Source organism: Alternaria conjuncta (genome assembly GCF_024043145.1).
Source record: "Alternaria conjuncta strain BMP 0040 chromosome Unknown scaffold_1, whole genome shotgun sequence".
NCBI lineage: Eukaryota > Fungi > Ascomycota > Dothideomycetes > Pleosporales > Pleosporaceae > Alternaria > Alternaria conjuncta.
Window position 1 is genome coordinate 1789762 of NW_026250090.1, and position 24975 is coordinate 1814736.

A 24975-nucleotide genomic window follows, 5' to 3' on the forward strand; every position below is an offset into this window, starting at 1 on the left:
GCTCCTGCTTCTTGCTTCCGATAATTTTCACAACTATGAGCAACCTAAATATATCAACATTGACGGCGTAGAATCCAACACAGCCGCAAAAGTGACAGAAAGCCTTCCATCATAAGCTCATCTTCCCATCAAGTCTCAATACCCTCCCCCTGTCCAAGCATTAGCATACCTGCTCACCAACAACACACGCATAGGGCATGATGCACTCACAAATTATCACATCAACCAATCTAGGTTTAACCTCCTCGACATCCTGATCAAGCAACACCTCCCACAGCTCCACCACACTTTCCGCCGTCATCATGAACCAGCCAAAATACGGCCGTGCGCCCTGACCTCTTCTCCTTGGATGATGATCCGCAGCAACGTAGTCCACCTCGACACACTTGAGCCATCGCCGCTTGGTACCAGAGGACTTGCTGTAGCCGTGGTATTGATGTTGGTATTTCTGCACACTCTGGGGAGTTGCGGCGTCGCTTGTGTTATTGTCAACGGGTACTTTCGTGGTCTCGTTCTCTTCCGGCAGAAAGTAAGGATCCATCAAAACGTCCGCGTCAGCGACAAGGAAGAGACGCTCGCTCCTGTAGAAGTTCGGTGGGGGCACAGAATTTTCTGGTGGATTGAGATAGGTCTGACGAAGCTGTTCGATAGTAAGACCATCATACAGGGAAGCATCCGAGCGGAAGTCTAGGCGTAGGAGGGAGCGTAGGAGTTGAGATGTTGTCGGTGGCTCATCGTCTTGTGACCCAGGAAGGGATTCTTCGACCCCTAGCTGAATGGCTTCGATTAGAGATTCCCATTGCGATTGAGATTCAGGCGTGTAGCATGTGCGGTAGATGGTGTAGCCCCAATTGTGGTAGGAATAGGGCTCCTCGGCTTGGCCGTCCGTTGTTATGATCAGGTCTCGTAGTATGTCTTCGGGTTGCTGGATCATTGCGTTTGAATATGAGATAATATTGGTACGGAGGGTACGGGATTAGATATGTGATGCTTATGTTGGAAGAAATAGTCAGTTGGTAAACTGACGGCACGCGCAGATTTTATACTTGCTCGGGTATATTCGAAGGATCGTTTAGGTTTAAGGCAACAACTGCGCTAGCTTCTTACGAGCTGGTTAGATGAGACTGTTTTGTTGCTGGATTTTGCTCTTGGAATAGGTCTTGTACATTGAATATCCACATATACATGAGACAGAACAAATGGAGAAGCCTTCGTAGATGCGAAGGCTTGTAAAGTATCGTCCTACGTGTTGCACTCCTCCATAGTTTCGATCAAGACCTCCGAGTCATCAACAACCACCGCGACGACGTTGTCCTACCGCCCGCGAGCATTAACCTGCCCAGCTATTCATTATGCCTACATTATGCACGTAAGTAGAGGCGGTCACGCATACCGTGGCAAGTACCCACCTGCGAAATCACCCTTTTTCCTCAAAGCCTCCCTCACCTCATTCTCTCTGCGTATCCGCTCTTCCTTCTCCCTATTCTCCTTGCGTATCCGCTCTTCCTTCTCCTCTTTCTCCCTCTGCTTCCTCGCCTTCTTCTCAGCCTTCTTCTCTTCCTTGGCTACCTTTGCTTCCTTCTCCTTCATCATCTTCTGGAACCCATCATACCAACTAGCATTGCCACTATCTGATCTATGTATGCTGTCTTTGCCCAGCACACGATCAGTCTTGTCTTGCTGCCTTTTACGGCCGCGGTCCCACACTTGCCACATATAGGGATCGTTTTCTAGTCCTGGTGGTGGTGTAAGCTGGCGGGGCTGTAGATTCTTCCGGGGTCGGTTCGTGCGTTGGAAGTAGGCTTCTGGGGTTATCTCACGGCCAGGGAATATGAGACTGGAGGTAGTGGAAAAGGTGGGCGATATGTTACGTGGTTCAGGTTGAAGAAAAGTGGAGGAATACTCTTGCAGGTGAATATTCGGAACAGATTGCGTGGGAGTGGTGCGTTGATAAGGGCCAAAGGAACTCTCTGATCGAGCGGTGGTTTGTTGCTCATCTGGTGCGGTTGCATCTGCACTGGCCCCTTCATTCGCGCCTCGCTTTCCTTTCACCCAAGACAGGGGCCTGACAAACCCAAGTGGCAGATACTTCCTCAACGAGGGTTCTGAGTCACGGCGGGTAACTTTCTTCTTGAGCTTCCGAGTCTCCTTCGAGTCTCGTGATTGAAGCACAGCGCTTGATGCGACAGATTGAGATTGAGGTTTCTTTTGCGGCCGGGTTGGAAGAACGGGCGGACACCAGTATCCGGACATACCCATTAGACCGACTGGGGCTTCTGAAGAAGGAGAGGTTGTAGAAGGCGTAGAGGATGATGAGGCTGCCTGACTTGCAGGCTGATGCGCAGCGCGTTGGGTAGAGTGACGTGGTACAAATGTATGCCACTCGGCTTCGTGTTCTTCAATAAAACGAGATGCGTTGTATTTATGTATGCTCGTACTGGGGCTGCCAGCAGGCCCTTCGTAAACGTCGATGACTGAGTCTTCATAGTCTTCTAAACTCAGAGCGTGCGACAGGTAGGACTGTTCATCGGTGGTTTTATCTACCTGTCTGGGTTCATCAGTTGCATATTTTGGTCTCTTTCTGATATTCACATATCAGAGACTCGCTTACGTTAGGACTCTCCGGCTCCAACCCAGCCTCCTCATCAGCCCAACGCACCCAAGCTCTCTGCTCTGTCATCCGCGACATCATGCTTGCTGCATCGTTAACTTCCTCCTTCTCCTTGGTGTCGTATTGTCTTTCCTCCTCCTTCTTACTCGCCTCCCTTTGCCACATTTCCTCAAGAGTCAACCTCGGACTGTCCCCCACCACGTCGCCATATATCATCTGCGTTCTGCGCCTCATCTTCTTTATTGCTTTCTCGATCTTTCTTACGGCATCGACATAAACTTCTTCATCCTCGAAATGCACGGAGACTTGCCAGCCCCATTTCTGAAGGTCTTTGAGTATGCTTATCTCGGCGGGGAGGGGGTCAGCGAGCGTGTAGGTCAACAGCGGGTTGCAGGCGTCGATGGACTGCGCGGGCGGTTGGACTAGATACGGCATGTTTTCCTTGCAAGCGTTGCGTACTGATGGGAAATAAGCGGAGGACAGGAGGCTTCTTATGCAGACGGGCGCATTCATGGTCGAGTAAAATGGCTACTATCGTCAACATGTTCGCATACTTCACGCTCAACATTCTCACACTCTAGATATGTCATTGCCAGAACGACTGTCCTTGAATGTTGAACAGGGCGAAGACATGTTGCCATTGAATATGTCTATTGGGTATCATATGCTGTTATCGTCGGCGCAACACCATTCCATGACGTCGTTATCGTTGGCCGTTTCTTCGTTCTTCAGTCCTCTCATGCGATAGAGCCAGCTTCTAGACGCTCTGAAGCGAGGTTTTGAGGTACGGTATCCTGCAACGCGCGGTTCGCAGTCTCAGGACGTGATGCGCCGATTACGGCGAAGGCGTGAAGGTTGCAGAGTCACAGATTCGCTTTCCACATAGTTCCTATCACGAATGTGAGCATCTATCAAACGCGTGTATGCCCGTTGTATGAGTCGCGATGGAGCTTTTGTATTTGGTGTGGGGTGAGGAGTTGATGCTCAGGGAGGGCTCAAAACCATATCTTGATCAGCTCCTCTGACACGGCAGATGGAGTGAGAACGCCAGACTCTGTGATGATGCCGGAGATCAAGTCGGGTGGCTACTTCAGGTTAGCGGATGGGGTCATAATTGAAGTAAGCAGAGCGTACCGTAAAGTCGACAGCGTCATGAGCGTCGAGCGGAACGACGGTCGATCTCTGCTTCGCAGTCATGTCTGCGATGGCTTCATCAAAGACATTCCGTTGCTCTTCGTCGCTCTTGGGCTTGTGTTCCGCCTTGTGTTCTTCTGCGACCTTGAAGTCGAGTACCTTCTGCTCAATCGGCAGATCGAACTGGCTGAGTGGATATAGCCTAACGAACTTGTGGCTCTCGGCGACGACGTAGAAGGGCTTTCCTTTGCTCTTAGCCAGTACGCCCAACTGGTACGTGCCCATGCGCGATATGATGCCACCGTTCTCGACGACGCCTTCAGCTCCGACAATGACCATGTCGACCTTGCCCAGTGAGTAGGCGACGGCCGAATCTGGAATTGTGGCGACTGGCACATTGTGCTCTCGGAGGTCGGCGACAGTCTGGAGGCCCTCTTTCGCATCTGACGAGCTTGACGAGGGCAAGACGTATATGACCTTGAACCGGAGAGTGCTCGACTCGGCGGCCGTTCGCAGTAGCGCACCCACTACTCGCGATCCTCCATTTGTGAGCACCGTGCCGCCGTCACGGATGAAGTGCTTGCCGAAACTCGCGATCTTCTCCCTGCTCTGTTTCGCACGGTCCACAAACAGCTTGCCGTTGGAGAGGAGGTGGTTGCGTATCGCGCGGAAGTCATCGTCGGGGCCGAGGTTCAGGCTCGCCGGGCGGTTGAGCGTCGTGATGAGGTAGCGCTGGAAGAGATCTGTGCCGGCGGACAGGGAAATTGGGTTCGCGATGGAGGCCTTGAGAGCGGCGGTGTGGCGTTCGAGCAGGTCGAGTGTCTCTGCGACGGTCGAGACGGAGCTCTGCGCGATGGCTTCTACGAGCGCCTCGATGGCCGCGACGGGCATGGTGAGTTCCGGGTCATCCTTGAGGATGCGGCGGTATGTCGCTACAATGTCGAACGTCGACTGTGTCTTGACTCCGGATTCGGTGCTCATCTTGGCGGTTGGTTGCAGCGTGTCGGTCCCGTCAACTTTTTGGCGTGCAACATTTTGGAGGGGTGCTTCGCGATTGAGTCATTCGCCAAGATTGGGGGGCTAGCTCGTCATCCCTCCCCAGGCGTTCACCCTTCCACGCGCCAGACCACTCTTTGCCATGACTTTACACTGCTGCATGAGTTTCTCTGTCTTCATCCCACACTCTGCTGCTCTAGAATCTAGGAATTGCCAGACGACTTCTTTTACCCACTTTAACACCATGGCAAGGATCCATCCACGATCGCCTTCACTCCTTTGGTATGACGCGGGTTGTGTAATGCTCCGTTTGCTGCGGAATTTGCAATCGTTGGATGCCACTCACCCGTAACGATGACCATGGCCCGCTATGTTACGATACGTTGACCAAAATCACCCTCAGCTGTGACTGTACATTACCTGAAGAGCCAGACTCACTCCACGCCAACACGTAGTTTCCAATCTTCGGTGTTCTCACTGATAGTACTCTCACTCTAGCAAACAATCAATTATATTCGTCTACGGTTGCCTTTTAGCAATCAAAAGGCCGCAAGGTATCTCACTGGCAAAGCTACACCTACTAACCACAACAACCAATACTGCTCCTAGGACAGTTACGATGCCGTACATCATCTATGTGCCCGGAGTCCTGCAACCCTACATCACCAACGATCCGAGGATCTACATGGACTGTTTCAAGATCTTCGAGTGGGTGTGCGAATCACGACCCTTCTGCGATGCATTCTGCAAGTCGGTCCGGCAAGACGAGAACGATCAGTTTCTATCCGACAGACGTCGCGGCCAACTTGAAGCCTACTGGATGGAGGAGCTCGAGCGGCGGACCAAGCCGAAGGAAGGACTTGACCCGCTGAAGGAAGGCAAACGACTGTCAACTGAAGCCGCAGTCGAACATTTGGCGGAGCATGACATCGACAAGAGTGTGTTGTCCAAGATCAAAGACCAGGAGGAAGGTGCACTCTGAGAGTTCGTGAGTCTGCGTGGTAGTCACAGCCCTCATCACCAAACGTCATCTATGGTACATTCTCACCTTCTCGATTTTGGGTGTTGCTAAATTGAGTAGTAAATAATAAACATCAAGCCTTTTGCGCCTGTAACCCAACACGCTTGACGACCACATTATACTGCTTTTACATTCTTTAGTCTCAACGGAGGCGGTGTCTATTTACAGTTCCCTTCTTATCACAAAACACAACAGCGTACTGTTGTGCCAATCCGAAAATGCCCTCACTTTGCGACCCATCGGAGTATCTGCCCAGTCAGCAGATACCACCAAGGCCGTCTATCAACTTCATCCCCTTCGATCCCGTTTCCATTGAGATACCTATAGAAGCTTTCTACCGCGAGTACCGGGTAGATTCACCAGGAAGGATAGTGAAGTATCGCTATGTAACTACGCCCTCCGCAATGGCATGCAGGATAACAGTCGTTTCGCTTTCTACCATCATAAACTGGCGGGCGGGTATCTCCGAACTGGCACCTCCGGGTGCTCTCTTCAACAAAACAGATGGTCTGTACTATCAAGACGAGGTCGTTCAAACACCAGGCCAAACGCCACCCGACGACAAGCCAACGTTCGAGTCATTTGTTCGACGAGTAAATTCACATGCTCCTACTACCGTACAGCATCCAGCGATGTCTCATGACGAAGCTCAGTCCGCCCCCGACGGCAAGCCAACGTTCGAGTCATGTGTTCGACGACTGAAGTTACATTTTTCCACTGCCGTACAGCATCCACCGATGTCTCATGACGAGACTCAGTCCGCCCCCGGCTTCGTAGCGGGCCATGCTCAACGCACTGCGGAAGGTCCATCGTCCGACGAGCAGCTCCACACGACTCCTTCGGGCAAGGAACAAGGCTACAAATTCGCCGAAAAAGGTCTCTCGAGATATGCGCCGCAGTCGGCAGGAAACTCTCTCGACGAGGAAGTCATTGGACACAACTGGGTTAAGCCCGGGCCAGGAAACAGGCGCGCGCATGGGTCAACGACTACACCACCCGGTTTACGACGTGGCAGGAGTGCAGTCGGTGGAGAATGCAGCGGATAGCTGGCCCACGAAGTAACGTACGGGAAATAGAATGAGGATCATGCTTGTGGGTTATCGGAAGAAAGAAGTTGCATGGAGATGAAGCTGGGCGAGCAAGATGTCAATGGAGTGTATTGTGATCAACGCCTAGGCATGTCTCGCACAAATGAATCCAAACTTCTACACACTGCATATTCGTTTCGAATGGTCTCCCAGCCCTTTCTAATGTAGACTAACCACGCGGTCGATACGGCGGTTGTTCACTACGTGCATTAAGCGTCCAATTCGTCTCTCAAACAGACGCTCAACTAGATGAAACAGCAATCCCTTAGCGTGGCTGCTGAAAGACCAACAGACAGAAAAGGCCGGAATAAAATTTAGCGAATCATCGCGATATCTGATGCGGCTGTGTCTGGCGATGACGCACCTTGCACGGCACTCGCGGGTCTGCCCGTGGCTCCACAGCGCTCAACGTCATATGCATGCGCCAATGGAGCAGGAGTTTTCAGCCGACCCTGAGCCTGTCCGCAGCCGAGCACGCGACCTCTTACCTAAACGAGCGTCACCGAAACAGGACGCGAAGCCTGCACTATAGAGTCTTTTCCACTATAACTATATATACAGTCGTCTATAGAAGAACCGCCTTGTCTACACATATTCTACCAACAACAATATTAACCGTGAATCTGGTGTCGCTCCTGTCTTTAGTCAGCCTATTATCAACAACATAGCTATACTATTAGACATTGCCTCAAAAGTTAAAAACACACGACTCGTTCTACCTACTAAAGACGAACTATCCGCGACTAAAGGAAACAATCTATAGTAATTATAAACTAATTTATTAATAAACTACCTAGGTAAATAGCTTACTTTATATATTATTTACCTACCTCTAAACGCTCTATTTACTTTTAACTAAACTAAATACTTTCTTTTAAGAGTAGCGCGCGTTTACTAATAAATTATTTTACTTTTTGCTTTTTAGTAGGTAGTAAACTTTAGAGCTTATACTACTCTTTAGCTTTAACTTTCTTAGGCACCTACCTAAGCTTAATACTATACTAGAAAGTTTTAAATAGCTATTTAACTAGAGGCTTTATAAGCCTATTAGTAAAGTTTATCTTACTACTTACTTATTTTATTTAGATTAAGCCTTTTTTAACTTTCTCTCTAATAAAATAGTAGTAAATATTAATATGCTTAGTTCTAGCATAAAATATTAGGTTCTTTACTAGAGTAAGAGCCTCTTTATTATTACTTAGAATTTTAACTAGTTAAAGAGCGTTACTAGTTAAATAGCTAAGTAATTATAGTAAGATACTTAGCTAAATAGCTTTTTTAGTAGCCTCTAATTTAGTAATATACTTAGCTTTATAACTTAATAGCGCTACTATAGTCTACTTTTTTAAACTTTAGCTAATAGCTATACTATTTAGAAGAAAGATGTAGCCTTTAGTAGAGCGCCTATTAATCTCTCTACTCTAGTTTATATTAGTATATCTAACTAACCTACTACTTAAATTTAAATTAATTTTAAGCTTTATATTAGTAGTGCCTTTTAAGTACTTAAGCACTCTTTTAGCTATCTTAAGATATTTCTTTAATAGATTAGCTATAAACTAGCTTAGTTAAGAGACTAAGTAGGTAATGTCTAGCTAAGTGTATAGTATTAAGTATATTAGAGAGCTAATAAGTAATTAATATTAGTAGCGCTTCTAAGTTATTACTATAAGAGTATTAGACTTTAGAACTAATTTATTATCTATTAGTGTAGCCTTTAGAAGAGCGCTAGCTACCTCTAGGTTAAATTTATTTATAATTTACTAGGTATAAGCTCTCTATAATAGCTAGAGCTTTAAATATTTACTATCTCTTATCTATTTTTAGCTAATTTTAATGCCTAGGTAGTAAGAGGCTTTACCTAAGTTAGTTATTTAAAACTAGCGTTAGAGCTCTCTTTTAAGATAATTAATTACACTATAGTTATAGTAGAGAATAAGTAGATTATTAATATAGATAGCTATAATAATACTAGCCTATCTATTGCTAAAAATGCTATAATTCTCTATTAAAGATTTAAATTCTAGAGCTTAAAGAGCAGCCTTTAAGGTAGCGTACTAGATTCTAGAAGCCTGTTTTAGACTATAGAGCGCCTTACGTAGATAGTAAACTTAGCTAAAGTACTAGTTATAAAGGTTAGGTAGTAGCTTAATATAGACTTTAGCATCTATATTACTATATAGAAAGGTAGTTTTAACGTCTATTTGTTTAACGTGCTAGTCTAAAAAGTATACTAGTATAAATAAAGCCTTATAGCTTATTAGCTTTACTATAGAAGTAAAGGTTTTATTAAAATTAACTCTATATTTCTACTTAAATCTATAGATAACTTAGCAAGATTTGTAGCGCACTAGCTTACTATTAGCGTTTATCTTTATCTTATAAACGTATTTACTACTTAGAACTAAAGCTTTATAAAGAAGATTAGCTTTATTAATAAGCTACTAGGTATTATTATTAGTTAGAGATTTACACTTCTTAGCTATTAAATTAAGCTAAAGGCAACTATTCTAGCTATCTATAGTAGTATTATAGTTTTTTAGTTTAGTAATATAGTACCTAGTTTTATTAAGTAGCGTAAGCTAGGCCTAGTTCTAGCGCTTCTTAAGAAAGCTAAGAAGAGTAAGCTACTAGATAGTAGTGTTATAGTTATCTAGTAATTAAATTTAGGCTAGTACTTTACTAGCTAGAGGCTCTCTATAGAAGACCTAAAATTTATTATTAAAATCTTTAGTCTAAGAGACTAAGAAGTAGTAGGCTAAAAGAGGTAGTTACTAAAATTAACGCTCTCTCTTAAGCTAAGCAGTAGCCTTATTATTAAGAGAAGTAACTTTAGTGCTACTATTATATACTATAACTAGTATAGATAGTAGCTTACTTAGGTAGATATTTTTATAAAATAGAAAGTTACGCGCTAATTTAATGTAGCTCTTATTACTATTCTAGACCTAGTATAGATTTTCTATAGGCTAGTTTAGGTACCTAAGTAGGTAATAGCGCTTAGCGTAATTACTAAGCTTTTTTAGAAGCTTACATAGTATTAGTTTTTAATACTTACACCTAAGAGCGTAAAGCTAATTTATAGATAGTGCTAAGCTCTAAAGCTACTTATAGAGTGTTAAATCTTATAGATTAGCTAATATTAGTAAAAAATTTACTAGCTATACTATAGACCTAAAGACTTCTCTATAATAAACCTTTAGTAAGTTTAAGTAAGAGAGAATAGCGCAAATATAGAAGCTTATAATATCTATACTTTACTCTAAAACTCTATTCTATTTAGAGTTATAGAGCGCTATTATTTCTTTTATAATACCTAAATTATTATAAAAGATATTAAGCTTTTTATTAATAAATTTAGTGCTATTATTATAGTAAAAAGATTAGATAATAATACTAAAAGTAGTTTAGACTTAGGCTATAAAGCTTTTAAGCTTTGTCTAGGTCTCTCTCTTACTTTTTATAATATATACCTAGTAATAGTAGAAGTAATTATCTATAAGTAAGAGGCTATAGACTTTTTATTAAATTCTATAGTTATCTATAATAGTAACTACTCTAGAAAGATTAGTAAACACGCGCTTAAAAGGCTTTAGAGCTCTTCTTACTACTATTTACTAATTCTTTCTAACTAGTCTAGCCTAAAGGTAGACTTTATAAAAAGCTATAGAGGCTGCTATAAATTCTACGTTAAGTAATTTTAGAAGCTATTAAAGGTATAACTTCTTTAAATAGTCTAGCTATAAGTGCTAAATGTAGAGAGATACCTAGGTATAGAGCGTAGTTAAATTTAAATATTAAACGTAGGTAATAGCTACTAGAGCTTTCTAGGTATATAAAACGTAGAGGTTATTATCTTAGTAAGAAGCTTTAGTAAGTAATTTATTTATAGATACTTAAATAATTTATACTAAGTACTTATAGATATAGAAAGCTATATCTATAGGCTTACTCTTTACAAGCGTAAGATTCTGCTAGAAAATAATATTAAATAGTAGACCTAGAGTAAACATAACACCTATAAGTTTAAAATTCTTATAGTAGATTCTACTATTTAAATTCTTAATAGAGATAGGTAGAATAATAGTACTTCTATAAGTAATAGGCACGTTACTACTAATACTCTAAAGAAAAGAGCTAGAAGCTACTAGAAGTAGAGTTGTAAAATACTCTCTAGACTCTATTATATAGCTTATAGCGCTGCTATCTAGAACTTAGTTAGCTAGAGTAACTTAACCTATAAGAGCTATAAGAATAGTAAAGAATCTAGATACTATCTTTACTACCTAAGCTAGAGAGTTGTCTAGATAGCTAAAATTAGGTAAAAAGATTATATAAGTAATAAGAGAGGTTTAGCTAAAATTTTATATTTTAACCTAACGCTTTAATAGGTCTCTAGCATCTATAGTAGAGGTGCTTCTTTTACGTTTAGGCTTCTTACCTTTATTATCTTTTCTACTCTAGCCTTTAGCTATATAGCGCTAGTAATTATCTTTCTAAGTAGAATAAAAATAGTAGTATTTCTTTTCTACTCTAAGGCTACTCTTCTTTATATAGATATACTTTAGATAATTATACTAAACGTACTAATCTTTACTATTAGACTCTATTATTTAGAGGTTATTATCTACTAGTTAGGTAATAAAAGTAAGAGAGGCGCTATTAGATTTGCGCTTATAGTACTCTTTATTAATAATATTACTAGTAAGAGTATTAAAATTCTTAGATAGGTCTAGATTAATAAGAGTCTTATCTTAGTGTAAAAGACTAACTCTATTATTAAATTTAGAGCTAAGTTTAGCTAAGAACTATAGATTTATAATCTAACTAGATAGAATATATCTTAGATTAACTATCTAGAGTAAATTTTAAATTAGGTTTAACTTATTTTTAAAGGCTATTACGTTAGCGTAATACTTTAGGCTAGAGTTAATAAAGCGCTAAAAGAGTAAGAAGATATATGCGCTTCTCTTAGCTTTATAATACTCTTCTAGTAGTTTTAGAGCTATAACTAGCTCTAAGAGGTCTAAAATAGATATTTAGATACTTAGAGTTAGTAATTATTTAATAAATTTAAGTATAAGTAGGTAGTTCTATAGGCTTATAAATTTACTAAGCTCTAGGTAAAGTAGTTCTACAAATCTACTAGTAATAGTAGTAGATTCTAGAGAATTTAACTAGTCTACGTAGTTATAAGGTTCTTCTAGGTGTAGCTAGTCTTTCTAGCTTATAATATAGTAGGTAAGCTTAAAATCTAGTCTATTTACTAGAGGTAGTACTACTAAAGGTACTGCTACTATTACTAGCGTAGTTAAAATAGTAGCCTATACTAAAGCTTATAGTTAAGCCTATATAATACCTAGGCTTTATTTTATAGATAGCGCTAGACTTAAGTCTAGCGTTATTATAGGCTAGAAGACCTCTATATAGCTACTATAAGAATTTATATAAACTATAGGTCTACTAGTTATTAAAGGCGTAGTAGTTACTACCTATACCTTTTTATAAGCTTTTTACTTACACTTCTTATATATAAGACATTAATAAGTAGTCTTAGGTATCTTATCTTCTAATACTAAGACTAATATTAGTAAATTATTCTCTAGCGTAGAGAGGTATAGTTTAAAGTACGCATAGTTAGAGTTAGCTTTATTATCTTACTAGCTATAGCTAGTTACTTTTTTTATCTTTCTAGTAATAGATAAGTTATAATAGTTTTATTTTCTTACCTTTTTAGGTAGAGAAATAGGCGTCTTACGTATAGAACTAGTGTCTACTATTATAGAGTAGCTCTACTTAAGTAAGCTTATAGAGTGCGCTTATATGCTTAATTTAGAGTATACTTATATACTTAATTTAGTCTACTAGCAATTGTAATAAGTAGAGTGCCTATTAGTAAGATTTATTAATTCTATTTTAATGTATAGTATGCTAAAAATACTAATTAGTTAAAAATTTTGCTATTAGGTAGAAAATAGGTAGTAGCTAAGGCTGCTCTATACTAACTAGCCTAACACGTAATAGGTATAATAAGTTATACTAACCTATTAGTTCTTAATTAAAAGAAGTATTCTATAGAAATACACGCACTACTTTGTTATTAAGTAGAACTTTTCTTTTAGACTTCTTTTAGCCTCTTTTTTATTTCTATAGAATATTATGCTTTAAGATTAGGCTAGTTTACCTAACCTTTAGAGTAGCGTTTTAGATTAAAATTTATTTTTTAGCTATAATTTAGTAGAGTTAAGAGCTCTACTAGTGTTACGTATTACTAAGATAACTATTTAATTACTTTACTATTTTAAAGTTTAGCTAGTAGTACTTATATTTTAAATAATAGCCTAACGCTATTATTTTTTATTTAGTTTACTATAGCTTATTTAGGTACTACACTATAAGAATAGTTATCTATTACTAGGCTAGTGTCTTTTACATAGCTATATTTACTAAATAGGTTTAGTAGCTATAGCTTTTTAGGTACTACGTAGTAAGGCTTCTAACTATTACTTGTCTAGCGTCTCTTATATAGCTATAGTATACTAGAAATTCTTTACTTACTATTAAGACATTATAGATTTTACTTGTAGGCGTCTTTTAGATAGTATAGTAGCTTAGGAATAATTAGTTTAGTTTATTTATAGTAGAATAACTACTTTTAAGAAAGCGCTAGGCTTATAACCTATAGTAATTATAAACTAATTTATTAATAAACTATCTAGGTAAACAGCTTACTTTATATATTGTTTACCTACCTCTAAACGCTCTGTCTACTCTTGACTAAACTGAATACAATTAAGATACATCTCCCTCTCACACCCAAAAAACACAACGACCAATTCTCGAAATAACATCCTATGACCGTTTCACTCCACCATCCCCTAAACCAGACTTGGAATACGACTGCCGCGTGACAGAGAACCCATCGCAAAAAACGCGGAAGACATGCACGGGGCTCGACTCGACGCTACAAGACGAGCTCATGCAGCGCGAGTCTTTCAGTGACACAGTGGCCCGCGCTGAAGACGATATCAAACGGCTGATGGAAATCAAGGATGTAAGAGCTAGCAGAGAAGAGGAAATGGCGATAGTACGAGTGGGGTGTTTATGTGGGAGTGGACATCACAGAAGCGTGGCTTTTGCGGAGCAATTGGGGAAGGTGAAGTGGAGCGAGGATGATAGCTGGGAGGTTAGAGTTGTGCATAGGGATTTGACGAAGGGAGTGGAGGAGATGAAGAGGGTGAGGGGGGAAGAGAGCGAGAAGGAGGGGAGAGATGGGAGGGCGGATGGGGAGAAAGCTGGGGAGTGAGGTGGATAGACGGACATGGATGTAAGGAGTATTGTATTATAACACTTTCGCGACGTTGCCCATCGCCCATCATTCTTGGGCAAACCTCAACCCCGAGATAACCAAGAATGCCTCGGAAGCACCACCGCAGTCAACGCCTCAGTCTCTCCACCTGTAGTCGCCTTCGCACCAGCACCGTCCGCACCACCGCCTCTTAGCCCTCCCTCCAGACGCTCCTCGTCCTTGTATTCATCATTTTCTCCTATAACCTCATGGACATCCGAGAAGGGATCATGAAGCCCCGGCATCTCCCTCATCTGCTCTTCAGCCCACTTCCTCATCCTCTTCTCCTCTCTAGGACCGTGTTCCACCCTCAGCCTAAGTTCATCACTCCCAACCCACGTATCCTTACCCCAAACCTGCCAATGCGCTTTCTTCACCCCCCTTACCACACTCCCCAGCCTACTTTTCCCGTTAGCCGCCTCCGCCTCCGCCTTCTTCTTCTCATCCTCCCCGTTAATCCTCAGCCCATGTTCTCTCTGCCAAATGACCCAAATATCATCGTCCCAGGTGTTCTTCTTAGCAAGCTTTTCGTATTTCGCAAACCACTTCTCCATCTTGGGGAGCGAGCGGTCGGTGTTGTAGAGGCGCCAGCCCCATGCCACACAGTCTTTTGCGATGGCGGCGTTGCGCGTTGTGAGGGTTTCTGAGGAGGCGGGGGTGAGGAGGATGTATTGGGCTGTTGTGGTGGGGTGGCGGTTGTAGTGGAGGACGTAGGAGGTGGAGCGGTAGTAGGGTGGGATTTTGAGGATGAGGACCATGGTTGTTGTTGTGAGGGGGGTTTGGAGGTTGGGGGGTTTGCTTTGGTAGCGGAGGATGGATAGAGGGGAGTTAGATGGGGATTGAGGTTTAAGATGCTGCGGTGGGCAACGAGGGATGGAGGGAAATGTTACCCTTCACCAATTGAATGCCCAGATCGTGAGAGCTCTCTCTCGTTGCGCACTCGGAGCATTCACGCACATGCCTGTGACCTCTTCCGTCTTTCCAATACCAGCGGGTACAGATCAACTATACAAGTGAAAGTACACTGTGCGTTGAAGTCACCAACCCCGAACGTGAACGAACAGAGACTGCATGGAATCTCTAACACGTACTCGCATTTCCCCACCAACTTACAAAACTTCCACTCTTCGGCAATCTCATACATCCAATCAAAATGAACAACCGCCATTCACACAAAATACAATACCTGATCCACCCTCCCCGGCGTACCGTCGTCTTCACCACAGACAACCCTTTGATAGCAGACGTCCTAAGGAAGCGTCACAATTGGCTTGGCCGCGTCACAGAAGGTAGCACGCTTCCAGCGTGTATCAGCACTTCATGTATACGGGAGCTTGACGACGGTAACGTTCTGATAGATCACGAGGTTGCAAATGGTGATCTCCTTGCAGCAGATATACGGTCTCTGCTTGTACGAAAAGGGTTTGTGGAACCGGATTTACGCTTTGTTGGGCGTATGATACGGTCGGTACCTAAGAGGGAGGTTGTGCCTCCGAAGTGTACAGACATAGCGGTTAGTAATGAGGAGGAGGTTGATATCTGGAGCGATGATGGGTTGGATGAGGCTAAGGGGGAGATAGATGTTCGGGAAAAAGATAATGTGAACATGGATAGAGGGGACAAAGATTATCAGGAGAGAGATATCCAGGAGAAAGATATTCAGGAGAAAGATGGTTTGGATGAGCCTATCACTGCGGTATCTTGATGCAGAGCGGCCCTGAAAGCAGCAAGAGGCGGTCAGGTGACTCTATACAGTGCGCTATTTAGGTGAAATGGAATGTATTGTATATTTTAGGCCTTCAAATGAAACGAGTGCCGGGAAGAGACATGGATCTGGGTATCGCTGAAATAAAGGAACAGAAGATGATGTAGTTGGCAGGCCTATATAGACCAGCCTGCTTTCTTCTTAGCGGCCTTGGTAGTCATGGTGGGTTCCGAGGGTGGCGGTGGCTTGATATCCTTGAGATCTGGTAACGGGTCGTTATCCCTTATCTCCAGTATAGTCATCTGTGCGGCTAGAGTCGGCTGCCCATCTGCAATCGTGTCGCCAGGAGCAGACACATCATCGCCTACCGGGCCACCTTCAAGGGAAACGCCACCGTCTTCTTCATCCTCGACTTCTTCATCCTCGCCTGCCTCGTCACCATCATCGTCGTCGTCAGCCTCCGCGCCGGCTGCAACATCTCCAGCGTCACCATCGATACCATGCTCTTTCATGTACAATTCTAGTTCCTTCGCCATCTTTTTGCTGAAGCCAGAAGCTTGAACTTCAACATCTAATCGCTTGACGAGCTTCTTTGTGGCGTCCTTGAAGAAAGGACCCGGCTCGTCGCTCGTGAAGCCAAAACGGCGATCGAAGAAGCGCTTTATGCAAGCCACATCGCGGTCAAAGTAGTATTCGGCATTGGCATGGTCAATGGAGACCATCTGCGGGAAATCGATGAGGGTTGGCACCAGTGACAAACTGCCGTCTTTTTCTGTTCTCTCTTCAACTAGGATGTTGAACTCGTTGAAGTCACCATGGATGAGACCGTGCTGCGCGAGGCGAACGATAATGGCGAGCAGCTCCCCGTAGAGCTCCTGTGGGTTACCGACCTTTGAGATTTGACGCATAGGGAAGGCATCGATGAGGCTCATGACGACGGTATGTCTGTTCTGACCAATCGGCTCGGGTACAGGGAATCCCTCTGCTCGCAGGGCCTTCATGAATTCGAACTCTTTCAGAGCAGCGAGGCGCGACATGTACATCCATGAACCACCCTGGCGATTCCGCAGGTAGTCGCGGTTCGCCTTGACGGTACGGAAAGAAATGCGACCCAGACGGTGGATTTTGAGCACCAGTTGCCTGCCCGTCTCATCTGCGCAGACTATGATATCCGACTCTTTGCCTATGCCGATCTGGTTGCCGACCGAGTAGACGGTCGAGGCCTTTTGGTGTGTGTGGAGGGCGAGGTAGTCGAGGCCGCCATACGTGAGCCGGTAGCCGTCGTACTTTGCGTTGCGGACTTTGGCGATGAGGCCGATCTTGGCGAGGTTGGAGATGCAACGATGGACGCCGTCGCCTGAGCGGATGGCGGCGATCTGAGCAATCAGGGGGGTTGGCACGATTTCATGGTTGCGGCTGCCCATCTCTGTCTATCGTCTTCATCAGCGTTAGTCCCCCACTACGTTCGGAAAGCCTGCGGGCGGGCGCATACCGCAGTGAGAACACGCCAATCATCGGCGGAGAGGTACCGAATATTCTTGACGTTCAACTTCATGGTAGTTGCCTGGGTGACCTATCGGCGTCGTGTGGTGGTGATTTTCGGGGTTGTATGCGGCAACAATATTTTTTGGCGGGAGGTTCTGAGCAGCGGGCGGCGCTCATCATCGGCGGACGGGGCTTGGCCCTAGCGCGGCGGAAGTGGTACGCGAAGCAAGAGCTGCCTCATCGACATCAACCTATTACCACTCCCCACTCGACTTGCCTCTCGCTCTTCCGACCCATTTGAGCGCCGCATCTACATCTCCCAGCACCCCGCATCTCCTTCCACCGTCGCTATCGACGCCGCTTCGTCCCGACACATAGACACACTTCGCCGCTTGCCCTAGCTACACATCATCAACATGGCGAAGGACGACGAGAAGAAGCCCACGGCCGCCGACAAGGGAAAGGGCAAGGCGCCCGTGAGCAATGACGCGGACAAGAGCAAGGACGCAAAGCCAGATCTTGAGGACAAGAAGGGCGGCGTTGCGACAACTGGCGGTATGTCTGGTCCCCGGCACAGCGCCGATGGCTATCGTCATGGACTTGCACTGATGACAAACCACAGAGGAGCTCAGCGAGGAAGACCAACAGCTCAAGAGCGACCTTGACATGCTGGCTGAGCGGATACTAGTAAGCTGCTGCGAAGATGGCTAGTCCCCGCAACATGCGCTGACCTCATGTGTTTACTAGGGTTCCGACACCAGCCTCTACAAGCCCGCCCTCGAACAGATCAAGGAATTCATCAAGACATCGACGAGCTCCATGACGGCCGTGCCCAAGCCGCTCAAGTTCCTCCGACCACACTACGAGAACCTCGAGAAGGCCTACGCATCATGGCCGGCAGGCGAGAACAAGGTGCGCAGACTGGATAACACTCTATACACGCCACCATGCTAACAAGCACAGCGCTCGCTCGCCGACATGATGTCTGTTCTGGGAATGACGTATTCCGATGAGGACCGCCTAGACTGCCTCAAATACCGCCTCGAGGCCCCCTCCACAGATCTCGGCTCATGGGGCCATGAGTACATGCGCCACCTTGCGCTTGAGATCGGCACAGAGTACCAGAACCGCCTGAACGACGAGAAATCCACCGACGACGTCACCGACCTCGCCTCGAACCTCGTCCCCTTCTTCCTCAAGCACAACGCAGAGGCTGATGCCGTTGATATCTTGTCTGAGCTGGAGATGATTGATCAGATTGAGCAGTACATTGACGAGAACACATACTCGAGGGTGGCTCTATATATGGTCAGGTAGGATATGCCCGCATTTTGCCTGCAGCACCGACACTAACACGCGCAGCAACGTGCCCCTACTCACCTACCCAGACAACGACAAGTTCCTCCGTACCACGTATCGAATCTACGCCAAATACAAGCAGTACACACAGGCAATCGTCATCGCGATACGATTACACGAGACCGATCTCATTATTGAAGCTTTCAACGCCACCAAGGACAAGTCGATCCGGAGACAAATGGCCTACCTATGTGGCCGACAACGGATATGGCTCGACGTCTCCGAAGACGACGATGCCGAGCTCCAGGAATGCATCAACAACACGCGGCTACCCGACCACTTTAAGGCGCTGGGCAAGGAGCTTAACATTCTCGACCCCAAGACCCCTGACGACATCTACAAGACACATCTGGAGAGCAGCAGGACGGCCGGCCTCACCAATACCGATTCCGCTAGACACAACCTTGCTTCGGCCTTCGTCAACGCCTTTGTCAATGCCGGTTACGCTAATGATAAGCTCATGCTTAACGAGAACACAAAGCAAAGCTGGGTGTGGAAGACCAAGGAGGAGGGCATGCTGTCAACAACCGCGTCTCTGGGTATGCTCATGCTCTGGGACGTGGAAGAGGGTCTCGATAAGGTCGACCCCTTCACACACGTCGAAGACGACATGGTCAAGGCCGGCGCCATGCTTGCTACCGGTATTTTCAACTCGGGCGTGCGCATGGACTCAGACCCTGCCATGGCTCTCTTGGGTGACGAGGACAACATCAATTCCAAGAACAAGAACATCCGTTTGGCTTCTATCATGGGTCTCGGTCTTGCTTACGCCGGGTCTAATAAGGAAGACCTTTTGGACGTTCTGCTGCCGATTGTCAGTGACACCAGCCTCGACATGCAGCTCTCTGCCATGGCGGCGCTGTCGCTTGGTATGATCTTTGTTGGTTCGGCCAATGGAGATGTCACTGATGCCCTGATGAACACGCTCTTGGACGAGGACCGGACGAAGCAGCTCAAGGACAAGTGGACCCGATTCATGGCTCTTGGTCTTGCGCTACTCTTCTTCGGTCAACAAGAAGAAGTCGATGTCATTCTGGAGACCTTGAAGGCGCTGGATCACCCCATGGCCAAGTCTGCCTCTGTGCTCACAGAGGTATGCGCATGGGCAGGTACCGGTGCTGTCCTGAAGATCCAACAGTTGCTCCACATCTGCAACGAGCACATCGAGGATGAGAACGAGGAAAAGAAGGGCGATGAGCTACTTCAGTCTTACGCTGTCATCGGTCTATCATTAGTCGCCATGGGCGAGGACGTCGGCCAAGAGATGATCCTCCGCACTCTCGGCCACCTGATGCACTACGGCGAGGCTAACATCCGCAAGGCTGTGCCACTCGCTCTAGGTCTCATCAGCCCTAGCAACCCTCAGATGAAGGTTTACGACACTCTTTCTCGTTACTCTCACGACAACGACAACGATGTCGCCATCAACGCCATCTTCGCCATGGGCCTTTGCGGTGCTGGTACCAACAACGCCCGTCTTGCACAACTTCTCCGGCAATTGGCTAGCTACTACCACCGTGATCCCAACGCTCTTTTCATGGTTCGCATAGCTCAAGGTCTGCTGCACGCAGGCAAGGGCACGCTGTCTTTCAACCCATTCCACACTGACCGTCAGGTCTTGTCCCGTGTGGCAGCGTCGGGTCTTCTCACCGTACTTGTTTCTCTCATCGACGCCAAGTCATTTGTGGCTGGAGACTCACACTACCTACTCTACTACCTCGCTACCGCCATATCGCCGCGCTTCCTCATCACACTTGACGAGGACCTCAAGCCGCTGACAGTCAACGTCCGTGTTGGTCAAGCAGTAGACATTGTTGGCCAAGCCGGTCGGCCGAAGACCATTACCGGTTGGCAAACACAGAGCACGCCGGTGTTGCTGGCGCACGGCGAGCGGGCGGAGCTGGAAGACGAGAAGTATCTCAGCCTGACCAATGTGTTGGAGGGTGTGGTCATCTTGCGAAAGGTATGATATTTCAACGTGACATGACTTCGAGCGTGCCATACTAACATTACATGCAGAACCCAGAGTGGGAGGACTGAACGATTGCAGTAAAAAGGTGGAAAGAAAGAAGCGTCGTCAGTGACACCCCGCAGAGCATAGGGAGGGCCTGCACCAAGGATTTTGGCATTCTAATAGCATTACGGTCACTGCCTCAACCCTTGTTCTGATAGGACAAGGAGTCCAAGGGGTACACCGTTGTATATATAGATGTGCAAGAGCAATGAACTGAAATGAAATCATTCATACAAAGTCGAGTTCCAGCCACTCCGGATGAATGTATGCGGTAGTGATGGAGTCGGAACGCACGTACTATCTACTCTCTTAACCTTGATTGGGCTTAAAGTCAGACTCAAGATGTTTGACTATTCTTATTCTACGGCCATCGCCGCGTGGCCATGATCACTATCATTACTATTTCTGTTCTCACGCCACTGCAATTCATCATGTATAACCAATCCGAATCTCATGATTATCTCTCCTACTTACCTTTCCTACTTGACCGTATAGCCGCGAGCCTAAAAACAAGCACCGTGCGGATTGAACACACGTCTTCCGCAATCAAGGTGCCTAGCCTGCTACAGACACAGTACCCAGGGTGAGCCTTAGGAAATCTTCCACAAAGCAGTACGGTCAAGTACTAGGAAGCCTGGCAAGATCTTGCGCGGACGTCTTACCACTGGACTAGGTACTCTGTCGCAGCCTTCCTTGATTGACTGGGCGATTAGACAGGGTGTAGCGCAAGGTCGGCCTCGTTACCTTCTTTACTTTGGAGACGTACCAAGACGACCGAATTGAGAGGCAAGCATTACATAAACAGCAGAGGAGTGAGTATGAACATGAAGTTGAGCCGGAAGAAGATCTATTATACGACGAACTATCGAAACTACGACAAATCCGACCATAGACCTAGCCACCACTGCTGAAACCTGCCCTTGCCATCGATGAGAAAGAGATACATTGAATAACCCCCCTAAAATCCTTTTGGTTCGCTGGCTTGCCCAGATGCTAACAGATACTTCTAAAATGTGAAAGAAGCCGCCCAAGTATATCGATCGGAAGGAAAACGCGAGACTGGAGTGTCGATGGGAAGGATATGTTCAGAGGGCTGGCGCCAAGAACAAAGTATTAGGGCCCAAGGACGTGAGCATGAAGGTCAGAGCGAGCGACAAGAAAGAACGACAAGAGTATCGTGCTGTAGCGTGTTGATATAGTGCGGCCTTCGTAAAGTATATGATCGGTGCCAAAAGAAGTCTCCAAGAAGATGTGGCTGGAGGATGTTGAAGAAGCGATCATGAAGAATAGTGCGTGCACGACGGGTGTATCGAAGGTCGACGTGCGAAAGGCGGTACACGCTTAGTCGTTGCGGCTGGGTGAAGTAGACTTGTCATCAGCTTTGACGGGAGTGGCGGGGTTGGTCTTGACGTCGAGGCCGTTGTCGGAAACGCCGTCCTCGCTCTTGATGGGTCCACCCTGCGGCATGTAGTATGAGCGGGCAGGGCCGAGGGTAGATGGCACTGGTGGTGACCATGGCTGCCGCTGGCCGCGCATGAACATCTCGAACTCGTTGGCGTGGCCCGCAGGTATCGGGGAGACGGAGAGGTATCGATCAGGCGTGCCTAGCGCCCTAGCCTGAGCAACACCGACCTCGTACTCCGCAGCACGGAAGACACGGCCCGCTGCGGTCTGCTGCTTGAGCATCTTCTGCTCATGAGTATCGGAAAAGCGGATCTGGATGAGATGCTCTTCGCCGCCGGGCTTGGATACAGGGGTGTTGTTGAACTCCTTGATGACCTCGTCGCAGATGTCGCGGGACTCGAAGCTAGAGGTGGTCAGCAACGATCAAAATGGCAACACCACGGTGACTTACCGAGCGAAGCCGACACCCCGACCAGTACCAGAAGAGTCACGAAGGATCCTGCTCGAGCAGACCTTGTGAGGTGCGAAGATGGAGGCGAGTTCCTGCATGCGGTAAGTAGCTTGTCATCAAAGCTGGGGCGAAGCAACATACATGCTCGTTCATGTTCTTTGGAATGTTGGATACGTAAAGATTGGTGTTGCACTCGTCGGCGAACTTCTTGAGCTTGGAGTAGAAGGATTCCTATGAAGAGTCAGTAGAGGCCATCGTGCGTCAGAGTGGCTGCAAAATACCCGAGCAAAGCTGACCTCATATCCGAGGTAGTGGAAGCCACGGATGCAGTCTTCAGCGTCTTCGAAGTTGTGGTACTTGATGAAGCCGAAACTGCGAAGCATGATTAGTAAATGAGGCGTTGTGGTGGGTAGTGAAGCGCTTACCCCTTGCACAGGTTGGTCTTCAGGTCGATGATGGACTTTGAGCTCTGGATGTCTCCAAAACGCTTGCCCCACAGGTGAAGCATCTCATCGGTGGTCTCGGGAAGCAGACCTCTAATGTAAACGTTGGTCTCGCCAGTCTTGTTCTCCAGGCTACGGTCGAGTGGCTTGTGCGGGGAGCTAGGAGCGGGAATAGCCCGGGGAATGGGGGGCTCCTGGTGCACTAACGCCAGTAGATTGGGAGGCAACGTGGGCATGGTCTGCTGCTTCGGGATGGGCGCCATGACCTGGTAGGGATGGGCCAACTGGGAAGGCGAAGGGGTAGCACTGCTGGAGTAGAGCGCGTTTGGCGAACGGTCCATGATGGCGGTGTTGTTGCCGTAACGATGGTACATACCACCACTGCCGTAAGGCGTGCCTGGGTTGTCGTTCTCGTTGGAGGAGATGGAGTCCCGGCGTGGCGTCATGAGAGATGGCATCTCGGAAGAGGACATGCGAGCAGCCCATGCTGGTGGCATAGCGTTGTTGTCGATGACAGCTTGGCCGTATTGGTAAGCTGCCTGCTGGACGTATGCACCGGTGTGGTTGTACATGTTGGGGGAAGCCGCCATGGCAGTCTGTTGCTGGGCACCAGGCATCATCTGGTACATGGATCCAAGGACCTGCTGGTTGGGAACCCAAAGTCCTTGACCGTTGGAGAGAGGGATGTTGCCGTAGTCGGATGAGCCACCTGACAGAGCGGAGCTAGCAGACTTGGAGGTAGCGGACGAACCATACGAAGCGTGCATGTTGAGAGCTGCCATATTGCCCGTCAGACCTTGCATACCATTATCACCGTGGGGGGACATGGGCAGACCTCGGGGGAGGTATTGGGCGGACCCATGACCTTGGCCGTGCTGGTTGTAGTTGTTGAGCATGTGTTGGCCCTTGTAGCCCGCGTTGGGGGCCGCGTAGTTTTGCTGACGACCGTTGGTAGCCATTGCAGTGAGCTTCGAAGTGACACTGATGAAGACGAGTGAAAAGATCGGCAAGGTATCCGGGACCGAAGCTTGAAGTCGCGAGCAAGAGTACGCAGGCCGAAAGGTACGAGCCTAAGGAGGGTTGCGGCGAAGGGTCTCAACAACGGACGCGACGACAGACTGAGATGCAGAGAGGAACGTTGCTCTGCTCGAAAGATTAACTTTTGTCATTAGAGGAGGCTGGGGTACGGCCTAGCAAATTTGCTCGGTGATCGATGAGTGTGACGAAAGCAGACCTCGCAAGCGATTGCGGGGGAGGAGCTCATTGGATGCGGCGGTGTCCGGGCGGGGAGTGGAGAGAAAAAGATGGGATGATGAAAGGGACTTACTGGGTCGTAGATATCAAACTTTCGCAATGTGCGGGACTGGTAGTGACTCCAAAGCTGCCGAGGCGTCAGTATCGGTGTGCTGCACGAGAGTGATGGACGGCGTCGGGACGGATGACTGACCTGGGAAAAGCTACAAAGAATGTGGCCACTGATGCGTATTGGTGAGAAAAGTGAAGAAGAGTGAAGAAGAGAAGGGGAGGAATGGTGGAATGAGGCAAGCTGTTGTACCCGAAGATGGCGTCTGGGCGTAGCAGCTTGGGGAAAGAGCACTCGCGATGGGACGTCGGTGGAAACCCACAAGCGACGTGAGAAAGGAAGCCCCAATCTGACAGAGGGAAGTCGCGAAGAAGAACCATGACGGCGAACAGAGAGGCTCACCTTCCCAATGACTCCGCCTCGAGGAGAAACAGACGCACTACAACACAGCGCCACCCGAACTCTTGCACTTTGGATACCGTCGCTTCTTTATCTGGAAATTGCCTAGTAATATGATGAAAAAGCTGTTGGAATAGTGATGTCAGATGAGGCTTGCGGGCGAAGCTACGGGGCTTTGGGTTGTCCCCGTCGCCGTGATGGGAAGAGCACTGCA

At 46.7% G+C, this 24975-nt stretch overlaps 7 protein-coding genes across 7 annotated transcripts; 2 read left to right on the top strand and 5 right to left on the bottom strand.

The window, feature by feature from the left end:
• Positions 1-128: 128 nt before the first annotated feature.
• On the bottom strand, positions 129-3046 carry J4E85_000659 (uncharacterized protein; the record flags this gene model as incomplete). The annotated part of the gene is made up of 5 exons (XM_051464949.1): positions 129-149; positions 170-925; positions 1447-1837; positions 1904-2544; positions 2612-3046. The coding sequence occupies 5 exons, from the start codon at positions 3044-3046 to the stop codon at positions 129-131; spliced, it is 2244 nt and encodes a 747-aa protein (XP_051331470.1).
• Positions 3047-3606: 560 nt separating this feature from the next.
• Positions 3607-4726, bottom strand: J4E85_000660 (uncharacterized protein; the record flags this gene model as incomplete). The annotated part of the gene is made up of 2 exons (XM_051464950.1): positions 3607-3696; positions 3746-4726. 2 exons carry the CDS (start codon positions 4724-4726, stop codon positions 3607-3609), a joined length of 1071 nt encoding a protein of 356 aa, XP_051331471.1.
• A 634-nt stretch (positions 4727-5360) lies between these two features.
• Positions 5361-6808, top strand: J4E85_000661 (uncharacterized protein; the record flags this gene model as incomplete). Its single annotated transcript, XM_051464951.1, has 2 exons — positions 5361-5712; positions 5958-6808. 2 exons carry the CDS (start codon positions 5361-5363, stop codon positions 6806-6808), a joined length of 1203 nt encoding a protein of 400 aa, XP_051331472.1.
• Positions 6809-14242: 7434 nt separating this feature from the next.
• On the bottom strand, positions 14243-14956 carry J4E85_000662 (uncharacterized protein; the record flags this gene model as incomplete). Its single annotated transcript, XM_051464952.1, has 2 exons — positions 14243-14554; positions 14585-14956. 2 exons carry the CDS (start codon positions 14954-14956, stop codon positions 14243-14245), a joined length of 684 nt encoding a protein of 227 aa, XP_051331473.1.
• A 1123-nt stretch (positions 14957-16079) lies between these two features.
• Positions 16080-17458, bottom strand: J4E85_000663 (uncharacterized protein; the record flags this gene model as incomplete). The annotated part of the gene is made up of 2 exons (XM_051464953.1): positions 16080-17333; positions 17396-17458. The coding sequence occupies 2 exons, from the start codon at positions 17456-17458 to the stop codon at positions 16080-16082; spliced, it is 1317 nt and encodes a 438-aa protein (XP_051331474.1).
• A 346-nt stretch (positions 17459-17804) lies between these two features.
• Positions 17805-20787, top strand: RPN1 (proteasome regulatory particle base subunit; the record flags this gene model as incomplete). Its single annotated transcript, XM_051464954.1, has 6 exons — positions 17805-17943; positions 18011-18075; positions 18136-18300; positions 18352-18701; positions 18751-20710; positions 20767-20787. 6 exons carry the CDS (start codon positions 17805-17807, stop codon positions 20785-20787), a joined length of 2700 nt encoding a protein of 899 aa, XP_051331475.1.
• Positions 20788-22102: 1315 nt separating this feature from the next.
• On the bottom strand, positions 22103-24018 carry J4E85_000665 (uncharacterized protein; the record flags this gene model as incomplete). The annotated part of the gene is made up of 5 exons (XM_051464955.1): positions 22103-22568; positions 22617-22708; positions 22758-22847; positions 22898-22988; positions 23042-24018. The coding sequence occupies 5 exons, from the start codon at positions 24016-24018 to the stop codon at positions 22103-22105; spliced, it is 1716 nt and encodes a 571-aa protein (XP_051331476.1).
• Between the last annotated feature and the right edge of the window lie 957 nt (positions 24019-24975).